The 19,575-nt window shown below is 30.4% G+C and overlaps 1 protein-coding gene across 12 annotated transcripts in view; it reads left to right on the forward strand.

Moving 5' to 3' along the window:
* Positions 1 to 19,575, forward strand: part of LOC139524201 (b(0,+)-type amino acid transporter 1-like) — a 49,514-nt gene that overhangs the window by 15,969 nt on the left and 13,970 nt on the right. For 9 of the 12 annotated variants that reach the window (XM_071318844.1, XM_071318846.1, XM_071318848.1 and 6 more), the window contains 2 exons: positions 6,248 to 6,307; positions 19,223 to 19,444. In XM_071318844.1, coding sequence (XP_071174945.1) covers positions 6,274 to 6,307; positions 19,223 to 19,444 — 256 coding nt within the window. In that variant the 5' untranslated portion in view covers positions 6,248 to 6,273. Of the gene's footprint in view, positions 1 to 6,247; positions 6,308 to 7,996; positions 8,189 to 8,832; positions 9,174 to 11,876; positions 12,036 to 19,222; positions 19,445 to 19,575 lie in introns of those variants that run through there. The other 3 variants (XM_071318856.1, XM_071318855.1, XM_071318853.1) reach the window with 3 other exon arrangements.

Raw genomic sequence — 19,575 nt, forward strand, 5'->3', positions numbered from 1 at the left:
TTCCTAAGTTTGTTCTCTCTAAAATTTATGGACTAAGTGAGTGTTGTTGGAAAATTACACATTTCAAAGACAAATATTATTGATGTTTTGTAAATTTAATTTCAAAGCAAAATCATCCACCAAAGATAAAATTCTTGTGTTATATGATACAATTGAAAACATTCAAATGTTAAAAATAAAATTGAATCAGTAATGACGAGTAGAATTCTTAGAAAACAAATATGGTAAAAACAACAATCCACTTTATTGGATGACGCAAGTAAATTGGCTCAATTACTCCTTTATATAGCAATGATTTATTGTCTTTAATATCATGTCTAATGGAAAGTATGGAGCAATTTAGTTGATTGACAATATGAAAATGAAAGTTTTACTTGTAAAGAGATTTTTAAGATTGTAGCCAGCATTAGTATTATTAGTTCAGTGATTTATAAGTTCAAATGGGTGAAGTAAGCATGTTTTACACAAAGGTTACAATCCTGCAATTCCTCTTAATAAGGGGACAGTAACCCTTCGCTTAGCCAAGATAGGAGTTCCTAAGACATACTCAAAGTTAAAAAAATTTACGCTCTGAATCTAGAACAAACTTTGTAAATTGTTAGCATTTAACAATAGACCAACTAGATTTCACTTTTGTGATCTAATTTCTAAAAAATATATAATTGTAACTCATTGAAAAAGTTAAATTGCACATGGGCTTTTAACTGGAATGTTTCATCATTTTATACTCGTAAAAATTGAAGTTATTATGCATTAGATTCGAATTTTTCAACATTCAAAACTAATTTTAATGTCATATTTAATTAGCTTTTGTTATTTCACACTAAGGGGTACTTAAACTAGACACCATATAAACCAATAATTAGGCCATAAAGTAATGCTCTGTTTCCCTCTTTATTAGTAAGTCAGCCTTCTTGGCACTTTGTCATGAGCTGTCCTGTATTGTTATAATGACATTGACATAATTTTGACTTTGGAGATTGTTAAGTTTAAATGTTTAAAAGGACATTTTTTTGCAGTTGACAAAATCATGTTAATTGCTTCATACAATCCAAAGAAAGTCTACAGTGAATTGAAACCATACCAAACTATGTGTTCTAAAGCAAGTTTATTGCTTCATATAATCCATAGGAAGTTAAAGTTTTGACACCTTAAAAAAATCATGTCTACTTAAAAGTCAGTTTATTGCTATATATATTATGTGTACTAAAGCCTCAGTGTATTGCTTCATATTTACCTATGCAAGTCTACAGTTTTGACACCTCGCAAAATAATGTGTAATAAATCCTGTTTTTTGCTTCACAGAACGCAGGGGGAAAAGGGGATGGGGGATCTAGGGGTTGGAACTCCCCTTTTTTTTGTGACAATCCATCATTTTTAATGGGGACACATGGTTGGAAGTTCCCCTCCCTGTTTAAAAAAGGCTTGATCCATCCCTGCTTCATAATTATTATCCTAAATAAAGGTAACAGTAGTATACCGATGTTCAAAACTCATAAATCTATGGACAAAAGATAAAATTGGGGTAACAAACTAAAACTGAGGGAAACGCATTAAATATTAGAGGACTCAGGAGAACAATGACACAACTTAAAATGTAACACACACAGCAACAGACTAAACATTAGACAAAATCCGATGAGATTAACCAATATAACATCAAAACCAAATACATGAATTTGAACTAAGCAAGTATACAGTTATGACACCTTACAAAATCATGTGTACTATAGCAAATTTATCGCTTCATATAATCTACATTAAGTCTACATTTATGACACCTTGTACAAATGCTTCATATAATCTAGATTAAGTCTACATTTATGACACCTGGTACAACTGACGTAACATATTAGTCTAATAAAAGAGGAATAGAATAAGATGAATGTTTTTTTTTCTTATCTTGTACTGTTACATTGTAGTTCCCTTGACTCAGATAATCTGTTATTCTATAAAATGCATTAATTTGCATAATGTACTTTTAGCAAATCCACTGGAGTTTGTTGTTGTAAACTTTTACAAAAAATGTTCTCCTCTGAAACCAGTGCAAGTAAACCTTTTTTAACCAAATATTAAATTTTGATTGAATAGTTGATGTTTGAGTGGGAAAATATCAAAATGCACCCAAACCTGTTTAAAAGGTCACCTCCTCTAACTTTTCTTGACCATCATTAACACTTGTCCTGCTGTCATAATACCTATGCCTTCTGAACCTCCATTCAAATGTCACTTTTTTTATACAGACAAAGATTCATAACTTTATACTCCTGCTAATTTTTAAAATAAAAAAATAAAATTCAATACTTCAAACTGTTTTGCTTAGTAGAATCTCAACCGGGTGACCTCCTTAAATCAATTGGACTGGTAAACAAAACCAAATGTCTAAAATTTCTAAAGCTAATACATTTATAATAGTGCCTTTATCATTAAGCAATATAAGGTCTATACACAGTTTGCTTCAGTTGCCAATTAAAGAAAGATTTATTGGTAAAAATAAGGATTCACTATGTCTCTACATTAATTCTGAGTATCCATACTGTGTTTGTCCTGTCCGTCTATTCATCAGTGTGTATTTGTCCAACATAGAAAATTGATTTTACCAGTTTTACCATAGCAAAATACAGAGTTGATGAAGTGGCAGTTTGAATAATCCTACAATTTACATTGGATTAAGATTAAATTTTACAGTATTCACTTCAATTGTCTCATATTGTGATATACTTATTATTTTTAAATAAAACTGATACTGGGTACCCTGTAGAAAATCATGAACTTGGATAAAAAAAAAATACATATATATGGGAAAGTTTTCCAATGTCTCATTCAGACTATAACTCAATAAATCTTGACAAAATTTTGTCAATTTATTGTCTTACTATGCATTTGATTGCAAAGTTTGGTGTGGATCAATTAATTTGGCTTGTGATCACATTTTCTTCTTTGCACAGTCAGTCATTGAACCCAGTTTGATAAGTAGACTTGTTCCTTTTTGGCATGAAAAGGGAAAAATAAGCTTATTTGAAAAGAAAAATAATACAGTATATAAAATGGAGGTGAATTGTGTCTATACCAAGTGATAACATTTATCCTTTTAAGAGTGGGGCTATATTGTGTTTGCATTTATGTCCATTCCAGCCTTCGTCCCAACAATATTTTTGTCTTACTTTTGTAAGTAACTTCTTTACATTAGTACTTTTAAAATATCTGTTCAGTAACTTGCATTGATGAGTTGTAATGTGTGAGTATTACTGAGCCAAATTGAATCTGTCAGACACCTACGTCATGTTTGCCAATACTATGAATTTTTCAGTGTGTTGAATTAGCTTAACATTTTTATCACACATTTATCCAGTAATGCTGAACCAAAAGACTTCAAATTTGGTCAGTGGCTTGACAGTTATAAGTCCTAATGTGTGAGAGCTTTTTTCAATCTATTGGAAACCTGCTGGCTAATCCATATGGACCAGCAGACATCCTGATTTATATTATCATATTGAATTATACATATATATGATAAAACTCTTAAAAGGTTAATTAATTTTGGCATTTGAAAGAAATGGAAAGTCCTTTGTATCAATAAAAACATGAATTTCCAGGAATTAAAGACAGCATAAATTTCAATAAGTTTTAAGTGGAATTGTTAGCTCACCTGGCCCAAAGGGCCAAGTGAGCTTTTCTCATCATTGGGCGTCCGGCGTTGTCCGTCGTCGTTAACTTTTACAAAAATCTTCTCCTCTGAAACTAGAGGGCCAAATTTAACCAAACTTGGTCACAATCATCATTGGGGTATCTTGTTTAAAAAAAGTGTTCGGTTACCCGGCCAACTAACCAAGATGGCCGCCATGGCTAAAAATAGAACATAAGGGTAAAATGCAGTTTTTGGCTTATAACTTAAAAACCAAAGCATTTAGAGCAAATCTGACATGGTGTAAAATTGTTTATCAGGTCAAGATCTAACTGCCCTGAAATTTTCAGATGAATCGGACAACCTGTTGTTTAGGTTGCTGCCCATGAATTGGTAATTTTAAGGACATTTTTGCTATTTTTGATTATTTTCTTGAATATTATTATAGATAGAGATAAACTGTAAATAGAAAAAATGTTCAAAAAAGTAAGATTTACAAATAAGTCAACAGGTCTAAAATGGTCAGTTGACCCCTTTAGCAGTTATTGCCCTTTATAGTCAATTTTTAACCATTTTTCGTAAATCTTAAGTTATCTTTTACAAAAATCTTCTCCTCTGAAACTACTTGGCCAAATTAAATTAAACTTGGCCACAATCATCATTGGGGTATCTAGTTCAAAAATTGTGTCCAGTGACCCGGCCAACCAACCAAGATGGCCGCCATGGCTAAAAATAGAACATAGGGGTAAAATGCAGTTTTGGGCTTATAACTTTAAAACCAAATCATTTAGAGCAAATCTGACAGTGGAAGAAATTGTTTATCAAGTCCAGATCTATCTGCTCTAAGATTTTCAGATGAATTGGACAACTGGTTGTTAGGTTGCTGCCCCTGAATTGGTAATTTTAAGGAAATTTTGCTGTTCTTGGTTATTATCTTGAATACTATTATAGATAGAGATAACCTGTAAACAGCAATAATGTTCAGAAAAGTAAGATTTACAAATAAGTCAACATGACTGAAATGGTCAATTGACCCCCTAAGGAGTTATTGTCCTTTATAGTCAATTTTTAAAAATTTTCACAAAATTTGTAAATTTTTACTAACATTTTCCACTAAAACTACTTGGCCAAGTTCATTATAGATAGAGATAATTGTAAGCAGCAAGAATGTTCAGTAAAGTAAGATGTACAAACACAATTTTGTCATGAATCTATCTGCGTCCTTTGTTTAATATTCACATATACCAAGGTGAGTGACACAGGCTCTTTAGAGCCTCTAGTTCAGATTACTAGTAGTAACATAGCGAACATGAGCAGAAACCCAGAAATGGCACCTACTCTACAGTACCTTTGGGACTCTACAGGTTTATTGACAATGAAGTCCTATCAAGGAGGTTATATGAATATATATATAACCTCCTTGGTCCTATGTACAAATGTAGTTTGGACAGGGGGAAATGAGGTAACAAATGTTTTTGTGTCTAAAATTTTATAGTAATAAACGTGTTATAGCTGACATTTACATATATTTTCCATTGTTTATTGACATGTACAGTTCATATAAATGGCTATATTAGAATTTCTCTAGTATTCTTGTTACCATATATAGACTTTGTACATCAATAGCAACACGTAACAGATACTATTGGCTGCTGGTAGTATTAGTTACCAAAAATAAATGAAAACCAGCTGTGTTCATTTATTTTATTTGACATAGAAGTAATTATTAATTGTGTGTATGAATTATATATTAATTGAGAAAGGTCAACACAGAAGGACAAAATTTTGATCTTGAATTTGAATTTTATCCATTTCAGATAAACACAACCTTTATTCTATCTTTCATTCCACAAGGTTTTTTAGAAGAGAAATATTGTTTAGTTTTCTTGTGAATTTAACTGCAAAATGTAATGAAAATCGCCCCCCCCCCCCCCATTTTTCGTCTTAACATTTGTATGGTTGAATGGCCTAGTATAAACCTGCTTTTTAAACACTTCTATATAAACCAACAAACACAAGGTAGGTCAGTGTCATAGTTTTCCAAGAAAATTTGGGAATGAAAGTTTATTACTCATTTAGTCAAATTAATAAGATAAGTATTGTTTATGAATTAAAATGAGCTGAAAAGTTAAGAGTAGGACCCATTGTTCTTTGAAGTAAAAGCCAGTTCACTTTGTCATAATCAGTCCATGTTGACCCTGTGATAGCCGACCCCTTATTGATTTTTCTCATTGTTAATGGCTGTACTGTTGCCTTTAATTTCTTAGATTCATTTCATTTGAACTCTGGTGGACAGTTGTCTTATTGGCAATCATATCACATTCTTGTAATTTTTTTTAGAATTTGACCTTTTTATATGAGGTATGCAAAATTTTGGTTCAAACCAATTGATTTGGAATACGCATCCTATAAAATGTCAGACTTTCAATTAATATGGTTTGATGCTGCATTTATAGTTTGAAGAAAATGTAAAAACTTACTACCAAAACAAATGTTATTTCCATTGATGTAAGCACTGTATTATTGACGTCATTTGACAATAGCTGTCATAGAGTTATTTATATACATGTATTATGTTGTGGTGTGAGAGGGTTATAATCATAATATACTTTCTTATTGTAGAGTGAATATTACAGAGTTTGAACATCATGAAAGATCCACTTGGTATAGGCTACATGAAAGGTTAGTACACTTGGATTATTACTTTTCTTTGCAGAAAATTCTCTTGATATAATTGAGAAATGAGGGAAAGAAAAGTATGTTTTTTTGTTCATTATAGATGGCACATTCCACAAGTTTGATATGTAGTTCTGTTCTATATTCTCTTGTCGGGGCGGAGTACGCATAACTGACAACCTGTTATTTAGAAATTTTCCAGATTAAAAGTATTATGTCAGAAATGCCTTTTGTGGTATAAAACTAGCTGAAATACATGTACACTAATATATAACGTCTGAAATACATGTACACCATTTGTGATATAATTTGTAATAATTCAGTGTGATACGTGATCAATACAAGAAAATGTCATTCTCTACTTAATGACCAAGTTCTATGAAATTACTTTCTATGAAATTACTTGATAATTTTATAAACACTTACACACATCCTATACCATTATTGTAAAAATATAAGCTGACTTCCTTGTTTTGATCCTTGTGGCCATAGTTGTCTATTTATATTTATACTACATGTATTATATTATAGCATTATACATAGATTCTAAGCCCTCTGCTATGAAAGACACCATGACCTTGGGTGTTGTCAATTTTCTGTTATTTTGTTCATTTTTATATGCATTCACTAGTTTTTCAGTTAAAAAGGAATTATTTTCCACCAAGGGCCACTTTCCCGGAATTATTTCCCACAAGGACCACTTTCCCGGAATTTTTTCCTTCAAATTAAGGGCCATTTTCTCTTGAATTATTTCCCACCAGGGCAATTTTCCCCTGAATTATTTGCCACTAGGGGTAACTTTTGCTGAATCATTTCCTATAATGGCCATTTTTCTTTGATTTTTTCCCACCAAGGCCATTTTCCACTGCATTACTGGTATTTACCACCAAGAGTAATTTTCCACTAAATTATTTCCCTCCAAGTCCATTTTCTCCTGATTAATTTCACTCCAGGCCATATTCAAAAGAATCTTCCAACTATAGAAATAATTTTACTTGTACAAAAAGTTTTGATAATTGAAAAAGATATGTTGACAACTTGCGGTTAAGGTCAGTTGCTAGACAGTTAGATGAGATGGATTTGAAATTTTATATGCATACCTCCCAACTGTCACTATTTGTGGGGGATTTCCCCCATGAAGGCTCCAAACAAATAATTTTGAAAGATCAATTTTGTCCATAATTATTAACAAAACAATTAATTTTAAAATGGCCATAGGCTTGTTAAAGTAAGGAGAAGCCAAAAAACAACTTTAAAATGTATTTGAAGGCCCCATTGAAGGTTTTGTAGGACTACAATAGCCATCTTGCACGTAAAACCCCCATGGGCATTTTGAAAAGTTGGCAGGTATGAATATGCAATAAATTTTTTTAAAGCAGCCATCATGATTACGTAAGATCATGCATCAAGAGTTGATTGAGGAGGAATAAATTGATTGGATTATGTTTCTTTATTAGTTTTAGCCAGGAATTTATCCAGATTAGTTGGTGTAAACTTATTCAGGCACTTGAAACATTTCTACATCAGTAAACAAATAGTCATTATCTCTATTTAAATAAAACTTTGAATAAAGCAATAATCTCAAAAGAGAAGTAAATTAGGAATTAATGGCTGCAGTCAGTAATTAGATTATAGGGTCAATTACCTTTTGCCCATGCTCAACCTCAGACTGTCCTTGCATGAAGAAATGCACGTAGGTATGTCATTCAGGTACAAATGACAATCACGTCAAATGTAACATGCTGAACATTTATCAAAGCTTAGCAAGATTTATATATATATCAAACATGTATACTTACCTGTAAAGGAGATAAAAAGTATAAGAAAGTTAAAGTAAATAGGAAATATCAAAAGTTTACAAGTGCCTATTAGAAAGACACTAGACAGGTAATACAAAATTAAACTATTTTATATCCTTTCAAAAAATCGATTTGGTCTGCATTGATTAAGGATGAAATGTTTCATATTTTAGAAATTCTCTTAAAATTCAGATTTTTGTCAATAATTAAGTGATTTCCTAGAATTTTGTTTTTCTCAGCAAAATTCAAGCTAGTAATTATAGCATATCACTTAATCTGAATAATTTGTTTTATGATAATTTTACGTTTTCCTATTAACGCGTATGAACTTTTTTTTATAAATTTTACTCAATTGAGAAAAAAACTGAAAATCCTGTTATTTGTTCTTTGTTAACTTTATATTATAAAGTACAAAGTGTAAATTCCTGGGTTTGATATTTATTTTTAACTGGGGGGTCAAATAACTTGTCTCAAATTGATTCATTCTATAAAAAATCAAATTGATTCTGTGTCTAGATATTTCAAGCTGTTGCTAGACCTAGTCTAGTTGCCAACAGGAAATACATTTAATTTATAATATTAATACAATGCCTTTATGTATTGTTTTATTTTAAGCAGGAGAGAAGATATGTACTTTTAAGATTATGACATTTTGAAGTGAGAATTGTAAACAGGAAATTAATGGTTAATTTATCACTGTTTAAAGTGCTGCATGATCAACTACTATTTTGAGGTTTACATGTAAATGAATTTGACTATGCACTAGGACCATTAAATCACTGAAGAACAATCCTATATTTTTATTGTTGAATGTCCTGTTAGTATAAGTTTGTGGTTATGTCAATCTTACCCCATCCCTAGTGTTATTGTACAAGGTCAAAGGTCCTATTTCATCAGTTTTTTAAGTGAATTTCCACAAATTTTGTTGAAATCACCTGCGATTAAAGAGTCAAGAAAGTATATCACCGATGATATTATATCTCATGTAATCCGTTGTTTGTATTACTATATGCTACAACTGTAATATAAAAGGTCATAGAGGGATATTGTTAATGAGAATATTTCTGTTAAAGGTAGGATAGCTTTACATTATAGTTTCATGGTACAATACATCTACAAGTACTGTAGAGGTAAGCTTTTCTTTGCTGAAGCCGGATTATTTGATCAAGAAGCATGCTAAAGAAATAAAACCTGTATCTTTTTGCTGAGTTAAGCAACTAATACCATTGCAACAGTTTATTTTTTTGATTTGCTGTTAGTATATTAAAACTGATCTGTATGTTATGAAATATTTGTCTTTTGTAAATATACAGGTTTTTATTTCGGAAGCAATGTAAATAATGTATCAGTCATTGAGGAGTTGCTTTCACTAAAAAAATAGAGTTGAATTTATGAGTAGGGAATTGAGTTTTTATACGCCCGTCAAAATTTTGACGGGACGTATTATGGTATACAAATGTCCGTCTGTCTGTCTGTCCGTCCGTCTGTCTGTCTGTCCGTCCGTCTGTCTGTCTGTCCGTCCGTCCGTCTGTCCGGCGTAAACATGTCGCACCGTAACTTGAGAACGGCTTATCCAAATTTCATGAAACTTAATATAGTTGTTTCTTATGATGGTCAAATGATCTGTATACTTTTTGGTGAAAATAAGATTTAAACTTTTTGAGTTACGGCACTTTGTAACTAAAACATGGGGGTGTTTTTTTTCACGCACTGTATCTCAAAAACGTTTCTTGATTATTGCTTAAAACTTTACACACTTCTTAGTTATATTGATGTTAATATCTGTATACTTTTTGGTGATGATTCAAAATTTCATTTTTGAGTTTTTGAGTATTTTGTAAAAAAGGGGGGAGGTTTTTTTTTACATGTCGCGCTGTATCTCAAAAACAATTTATGATTATTGCTTAAAACTTTACACACTTCTTTGTTATATTAATCTAAAGATCTGTATACTTTTTGGTGATGACTCAAAACTTTATTTTTGAGTTATTGAGTATTTTGTAAAAAAGGGGAGGGTTTTTTTTACATGTTGCACCGTATCTCAAAAACAATTTTTGATTATTGCTTGAAACTGTACACACTTCTTTGTTATACTAATTTAAAGATCTGTATACTTTTTGGTTTGATTCAAAATTTTATTTTAGTGATATTTGTAAAAAAAAAACAGGGTGGGGGGGTGGGGTTTCACATGTCCCGCCGTGTCTCCAAAACAATAAATTGTTATTGCTTAAAACTTCCTCAGAAACTATTCATGATTATTGCATAAAACTTCCACACAAGACGTCGGGCGTATCATGCGCTCATGGCGCAGCTGTTTATTTGGATTGGGCTATATATTTATCTTCAGATTGATTTTTGTTTCTATATTGACAAAGTACAACAAGTGCTTGAATTTTCCCCTTTCAATAGATCTCTGCCATATGCCATGTTTGTATTGAACTGCTGACTTTTACTTGGAACTCCTCCAGAATCTACCCTATTTTATATGATAAGGCTGTTTATAATTATGTCTTGTAATCTAAAAATATGCAATGGTGCTAAAATGATATACAAAGCATTAATTTAATTATTAAAACATGAGTTATGACAGAAAATGTTATATTTTTATCTCCATTATTGGTTTGAAAATTAAGGCACATATATTTATCTCTATAACATACCACTTTCAACTGAGGAAAAGTGGGAAAAATTATTGGCCTTTGAAAACCCTTCTCTAGAATTAAAGAGGTCTGAGTATACATCAATGATACTGTAACCCAACCAGTGGCGGATCCAGAACTTTTCATAAGGAGAAGGCCACTCCAGTCATGCCTCAGTGATTCCCTATATAATCAACCACAAAAAGGGGGCCCTGGCCCCCCAGGACCAACCCCTCTTGATCAACATGAGCCAACATAATAAATAGCCTTAAAAAAGAACTAGGGGGTAACTTACAGTCTTCAATAATAGACAGGTCAAGCTCTATAAATTGTCCAGAATCTATAACAGTTGTGACAAGATTTAACAGAAACAATAAAAATATGACTAGCACCAACTACAAACTATCTTATTTCTATATGATATGTTTGTTTTTGCTGTATCACAAACATGAGTCTTATGGAAAGCTCTGTGTAAATGTTGATGTATCCCAAAAGTGAGTTCCTATAGAAAGATCTGTGTAAAGGAATGTTTTAACAATGTAGTTGTAGTTTTACAATCCCAGATTATAATTTACATATAACATTTAAAATTCAATAACATAAGTTTTCATTGATTAATCCTAATATAATTGATATATGATATACCATATATAAAATATTGACTTACTAATGGTAAATATTTATTCAATGTTGCTATTTTTAATGGTTAATTTTAGTCCTACGGAACAGTTTGTATTTATTACTGGACAGTAGTATGATGTTTTATCAAAAAAAAAGTTGGGGGGTGTAGGAGGGTCCTGATCCCGAAATCTCTGGCTTTAAAACACGAAATCTAGAGGTCCCGAATTTAAATAAATTTAAATCCCGACATCCTGAAATTCGAAAAAAGAATTCCCAGATCCAGAAAGGGTCAATTCCAATATCCTGAGCTTAAAAACACCCAATCCCGATCCTATCCCCCCTCTTTTTTAGGCTTTTTATCATTTTCCTATTGGTGATGGTATTTGATGGTATCTCCTTTGCTTCGACTTATTGTTTTTAATGGCTTCTTCAGTATCTTCATTTTTATTCAATAAGAAAAAAAAATGGAGGTCAAACAGCATTGACCTTATCACCCGAGGACAATTTAAATCGTGTATTGTTAAGAAATTATGTTTGAGGATTATAAAGCTGATCCGATTTTATTTAATACCTAGTCACAAAAACTTAACTCTCTTGTCTCAGTATACATATTGTGTTCAGGACTTGGATGTATATGTGAGAACAACTTGGGATAAATGATGAAGCTCAAAAACGGTAAATACATTTTTGTATAGTTATATTAAAATAATAATCGGTAAACTATATGGAAAAGAGTTCGTTACTACAATTATGAAAGTGAAATGCCTTTAAATTCATATGCTTTAATAATTCAGATGTTCTTGTTGATTTTCTAAGGCTCTTTTGCTTTGAATTTTCATTGGAGTTCTGGTTTTTTGTTATTTTACTCTATATATATATATACACCTGGTTTTTTGTTATTTTACTCTATATATATATACACATACTGATTGAGTTAGATTTTCTGGCAATATTGTATATATAGTTTTAAACATACTCAGTAAGAGTAGAATTTTTATGTATAAAACTGTTTTTGTATGGTATATTTCTTAATGTTCTAGTTGTGTTCATTGCATTCTGAGATTGCATTACACAGATTAACTAAAATGAAATAGATATCTTCAATTATGATGTCATCAGATTTAACAAAAAAAAAACTGAACCACCTCCTTAGGGAGCATCCTTATTTTATTTGTTCCAATCTAAAACTAATAAATCTCTTGTTTATTTAAGTGATAAATCTCAGTTCCTGGGGACATTTTGATATTGATCTTCAAAGAATTTTTTTCCCTGCCTTTGAGTATACACTGTTTAACAGACAAGGAATAGACAATATTGTATTTATCAAGTCAAATTCATTGTATTAGATAAGTTAAGAGGCATACAATAATACCCGGTACTTTAACAGATAAAGGACAGCAACATATTGTTTAAAAGATCTAGAGTTACTGAAACAATGAAAGTGGAAATAAAATTGAGAAAGGACATAGATTCATTGGAATGATTTTAACTTGTGTGGTTGTCAAGAAAACTAGAAAAAAAATACAATGTTAGTCTGTTATCAAATGAAGAATTCTAGTAAGGTTTAAACATACAAATGTTCAACAATTTCATTGCAGTATTGTGGAAATTTTGGACATTTATTGTTAGTATCTTTCCAGATGTTAGTTGAGTTGTCACCATGGAAACCTCTTAGTAATTGATTTTAATTTACTTGCACATTTTATTTGCAATATTAAAGCAAGAAGATGTATGATTGGTAATGAGAAGACTCACCTCAAAAAATCAAATTATGTAGAAATTAGAGACTATAAGTCACCAAACAGCCTTCAACAATGAGCAAAACCCTAATTGCATAGCTCACTATATTAGGGTAAACATAGAAAATCCTATCATATGTGTTTTCTTTCATTATTATAGGCTATTCATAGATTACCATGGAAACATGAATCAAAATCATAATTTTCAAATATTTTACAGCAATTCAAAGTTTATTATAGAAAACACTTATAATTAGACTGCAAATATAATTGAATAGGCTGTTTATTGAAAAGTTCAATCACCTTCATTATGAAATGCTTTGTCTAATATTGAAGACCTTTTACTTATGCTATTTATGGTTACTAACGGTAGCATATTTCAAGGACAAACAACTGTCTGAGAAAAATAGGTAGTCTCATCTTTGAATATGCAGGAAATATTTGCTAGTGGATATCACCCATACATCATTAAAAAAATAATGAAAATCAAATCATAGCAATAAAAACGAAATGTGGATTCAAAAATCTTCCAAGTGCCCAAATACTTAAATAAAGTATAGTTGACCTTTTATGTATGGTGAGAATCTTATTAACATACACAGATCTTTATGGATCTCATGGGGAAATAATTTAAATTATTTGTTTAATTTTTATGCCGAGTGAATTAAATGTATTTACTTTATTAGCCGAACTAAAATCATGTGTATTGGAATTTGATAACTTTCTATTGTCAATATGAATGATTTCTTTTATAGCTCTTTAAATTATAGCTGAAAATTGATTTTTTATGAATATAATATTCTAAATGGTATATGGAATGGCTGTATTGATGTTATAAAGGTAAGTTCAGATGTTCTTATTCCCCCACGATAACTGCTAATTAGTAATAAAAGAGGAAACAGGCGCACTGTTACAGCAGAGATATATATTAACAGAATCTGGACCGATTCCAATCTATCTCATGTACGTGTTTGGATAGGTTGGTTGTGATTTGTGATGCATGGGAAAAGCATAGAACATGAAAGTGACATAATCTCGTAATATTTATTGTTGTGTTCAACGTTTAATCATAATGTTATTGATCTTAAGATAAGTCTTATTGTGATAGTTAAGCTTTGATTAATCATTTGGAATAAAAGGAAGATTAATCGGTTGGAATATTTGTGATTTATTTCAATGTTTTATATATTTTGGATTCGATAGCTGTTTATTTAACATGTGGCTCTTGGATTAACAAAATCAGTTAAAACTCTAGAATTAAGTTAAGGAAGGTGAAAAGATGTTTTATTCTGAAATTGGTAAGTTTTGAAACAAGTTAATTTTATAAGGCTTGCAATTAGTTCTTCAAATATTCATTTTTACAAAACAATATTTCTTAAACTTATTTTTAAAATGACTTTAATATTTCCCACCAAGCTAAACCTAAGGTTTAGACATTTAATTAAGCAGATTAAAATATTAGGAAATTAATAATACATGTATATACAAAATCTATTGGGTTGGTCTTTTTAAAATATATTGCATCATTTGTTTTATATTTGTAAGAGGAATTTCATCACTTTTTTGTACTGCTAAAAGCTGATGTGGTTTGTGTCATTAAGACAGTAACTACACAACAAAACCAAACCAAAGTTACATGTCATATTTATTAGATCTTTAATATTCAGATAAAAGGTATGTTTTTTGACTTTTTGATTTTATATGTAAGGAAGATTTTTTACAGCAAAATTTTGATCCTTGTTATATATATTGACCATGTTTCAAGTTAAATGGATTCAAATAGCTTTATATTTAAAGATTAGTAACTTGTTTACACCTCCAAAAAAATGTGAAGAAAGGCTAGAAATATAAAATTGACATATTCTTGCCTAGTGAGTAATTCAGAGCTTCAGTCATGTCAGTGGTCAAGTGGTCAAAGTATTTTGTCTACTTTTTCACTAGCCTATCAACACTCAGATGGGAGTTCCAACCTGGCATGTGCAAGGTGAAGGTAGAATCCAGGATTGCCATTTTTCTGGAGTTGGTGGTTCTCTCTGGGCACTGTAGGCTTCCTACACCAATAAAACCTTCCACCAGGAAATAGCCAATAGTTTTGAAAGCAGAGTTAAACACTTAAAATCAATCAATCAATGATTTATGCCACTTTTTTGAAGGGCATCTGCATATAAAATGACTTGCTTCACTCCCTGTTTTCAAAATTAAATTGCAATCTATACATCCTAGAATCTCATTTACCATACCATGCTCATAAATCAGTAAACCAGACACATGTTTTGTCTGCAAAAGACTCATCAGTGATGCTCAAATACTCTAAAGATTTTGCTTTATTCAATTTCTCAAAATCGTGAATTTCAATATTGTCTAATCTGTGATTTCATCATCACATATGTTAAACCAATAAAGCACATGTACAAGTAAAAGCAACAAATTTATGTTTTGAAGTGGTTACGCACTTGTACATTCTTCAACCAAGAGTTTATATATGAAATATTACAGTCATTTCTAAAAACAAACTCAGAAACATAAATAAACATTTCATGCGAAAAGTTATAACATAAGATGTATGAATTGACAGCACACTTATTATATTTAGTGGACAAAATCAAATTGACCAACTTATATCATCCAGAATATAAATACATGTATACCTAAGAATCTTTTTAGAATAAAAAAATTTTCACATAGGAAACTATGAATTTATGCTTCCCCTTATCCACTACTGCTGAATTGTTTAGGGGGGAAGAAAAATGTTAAGATATATGAAATGACATGCAGTCTTTGAAATGATGGTTTTCTCATATCATACTCATTCATGTTATCTCATTTCAGTGGGAATGTGAAATTCTACCTCATTTGAATGGTTAGAAGCTATCTTGCTGTTGAACTTTTAATTTAATATTAAATGTTACAATACTACAAACTAAACTTTCAAATCTGAATTTAGCAAGCCTTGCACAATTTTAATGGGTCCATAAAACCTAACTGTTTTTCTTTTTGTTTTTTTGTAATATTTAAAGAACCCATTTGAGAAGTATAACACATTTTTTTATTGGTATCAAAAACTGTATCATGACACCCACCATACTCCTAAATTTTTTTTCATAAATTAATAGACCATAGAATCCATTGTGTTATAAAGTATAATTTATCCTAAAACATTATAAGAGTATTTGTCTGCATAATATCTTGAAACATTAGAGTTGTATCCATAATAATCAGGTACGTCACTGTACGCATATACAGAAGTTACCGGATGCATTTATTTTTGCAGCATAACAAAAATTGAATTACAAGAATTGTGATCAATTAATGTGATTTCAGGAAAAGCTATTTGAATGTGAGTCTTTATTATTGCGATGATCACATATTCTCATTATTCACATGAATAAAAACCATGCTTAAATCTTTGAATTAACTGTATAGAATTAAAAATAGCAGTCTTAATAGAAAGTGAGCAATGTTTATCGATATTTCCTTGAAGCCAGTAATTTTGATGATTATATAGGCTGATAGTATTTGCCTCTTACAGAGATTGATCTGTTGGAAGAATTCTGTTTGTTATTATGTTGATTGGGTAAAAGAGATTTCACAGGAATGTCTTAATGGCACTGTAAGATTGGAATATTGCTTCTTATTGCATAGCTTTAATAGTTCAGTAATGTTATTGTTGGCATCTGGATAAAACTGCTTCCTTAATTTTAAAACTACCTGAATTTTTATCTGAAGTCTACCATTGATGTTTTGTTTTGCATGACATCTTAAGATTATACATTCTTATTGGTATTCTCATTTTGAAGAATTTTTGACTAAATGGTGCTTACCATCAAAAGCCATCAAAGTAAAATAAAATATTAATGGTATGCTCATTTTAATAGATTTTGGTTAAATGGTGCTACCATCAAAATTAAGCCATCAAAGTAAAAAAATAAATTAATGGTATGCTCATTTTAATAGTTTTTGGTTAAATGGTGCTACCATCAAAAGCCATCAAAGTAAAATAAAATATTAATGGTATGCTCATTTTAATAGATTTTGGTTAAATGGTGCTACCATCAAAATTAAGCCATCAAAGTAAAAAAATAAATTAATGGTATGCTCATTTTAATAGTTTTTGGTTAAATGGTGCTACCATCAAAAGCCATCAAAGTAAAATAAAATATTAATGGTATGCCCATTTTAATAGATTTTGGTTAAATGGTGCTACCATCAAAAGCCATCAAAGTAAAAAAATAAATTAATGGTATGCCCATTTTAATAGATTTTGGTTAAATGGTGCTACCATCAAAAGCCATCAAAGTAAAAAAATAAATTAATGGTATGCCCATTTTAATAGATTTTGGTTAAATGGTGCTACCATCAAAATTAAGCCATCAAAGTAAAAAAATAAATTAATGGTATGCCCATTTTAATAGATTTTGGTTAAATGGTGCTACCATCAAAATTAAGCCATCAAAGTAAAAAAATAAATTAATGGTATGCTCATTTTAATAGATTTTGGTTAAATGGTGCTACCATCAAAATTAAGCCATCAAAGTAAAAAAATAAATTAATGGTATGCCCATTTTAATAGATTTTGGTTAAATGGTGCTACCATCAAAATTAAGCCATCAAAGTAAAAAAATAAATTAATGGTATGCTCATTTTAATAGATTTTGGTTAAATGGTGCTACCATCAAAATTAAGCCATCAAAGTAAAAAAATAAATTAATGGTATGCCCATTTTAATAGATTTTGGTTAAATGGTGCTACCATCAAAATTAAGCCATCAAAGTAAAAAAATAAATTAATGGTATGCTCATTTTAATAGTTTTTGGTTAAATGGTGCTACCATCAAAAGCCATCAAAGTAAAATAAAATATTAATGGTATGCTCATTTTAATAGATTTTGGTTAAATGGTGCTACCATCAAAATTAAGCCATCAAAGTAAAAAAATAAATTAATGGTATGCCCATTTTAATAGATTTTGGTTAAATGGTGCTACCATCAAAATTAAGCCATCAAAGTAAAAAAATAAATTAATGGTATGCCCATTTTAATAGATTTTGGTTAAATGGTGCTACCATCAAAATTAAGCCATCAAAGTAAAAAAATAAATTAATGGTATGCCCATTTTAATAGATTTTGGTTAAATGGTGCTACCATCAAAATTAAGCCATCAAAGTAAAAAAATAAATTAATGGTATGCCCATTTTAATAGATTTTGGTTAAATGGTGCTACCATCAAAATTAAGCCATCAAAGTAAAAAAATAAATTAATGGTATGCCCATTTTAATAGATTTTGGTTAAATGGTGCTACCATCAAAATTAAGCCATCAAAGTAAAAAAATAAATTAATGGTATGCCCATTTTAATAGATTTTGGTTAAATGGTGCTACCATCAAAATTAAGCCATCAAAGTAAAAAAATAAATTAATGGTATGCCCATTTTAATAGATTTTGGTTAAATGGTGCTACCATCAAAATTAAGCCATCAAAGTAAAAAAATAAATTAATGGTATGCTCATTTTAATAGATTTTGGTTAAATGGTGCTACCATCAAAATTAAGCCATCAAAGTAAAAAAATAAATTAATGGTATGCTCATTTTAATAGATTTTGGTTAAATGGTGCTACCATCAAAAGCCATAAAAGTCAAGAACCTTATTGATGTACTCTTTTTGATTTCTTTTTTTGATATTCTCTGTGGGGGATTTTTTTCTTTTGTATATCTAGACTGTAGATCACAATACACCTGTACACCAGAATAAGAATAACTGTACCAGTCACCATTATTTGACATTGTTGACCAATCATGATCAAGCTTAATGTTTTAAAAAGGACCGATAGCATGCATTAGTTTTTGAAACTAGGGACTTTTTTAAAGTGCAAACAGGGGTCAAATTGGTTTTCAGATGTTAACATATCAATTGATAATCATCTTGTGAAATGAGCATGATTTGCTGAAAAATCAATATTTATTTTGCATAAGAATGTTGAAAGAAAGGAAAACTTGTTACAATGGTATTAGTTTTACAGCTGTTACGAAATATAATTACATCAGAGGATTTTATATTACCAGTTATTTCTTTGGAGAACTGAGTGTTGAAAGCTTTAATCTGTGACAAGTTAATTTAATTTTTCAGCAAATAATCAAGACATGGCAGACTATAGCAAAGACGATACCAAAAATTTATTTGAAAGTTTTAATGGATTAAATGGGTTATCAAATGGTATTGTTGGGGATGTGAAAGATGCAATAAATAATAACAGTGTTCTAATCGACCAAGACAAAGACAAATGTGTGGCGCTGAAGAAGAGAATGGGACTTATGTCTGGAGTGGCATTAATCGTAGGAACAATGATAGGTAACTATGATAAAACAGTGAAAACTGTCTAAAATCATATGGAGATTTAACCAAACTGATTTCTCCTGTTATAATTTGCACTTTGAAACTTATGCTGCCTAAATCGAACCCTGTTAACACCTATACCAAAC

This window comes from Mytilus edulis, chromosome 5 (genome assembly GCF_963676685.1).
Source record: "Mytilus edulis chromosome 5, xbMytEdul2.2, whole genome shotgun sequence".
Classification (NCBI taxonomy): domain Eukaryota; kingdom Metazoa; phylum Mollusca; class Bivalvia; order Mytilida; family Mytilidae; genus Mytilus; species Mytilus edulis.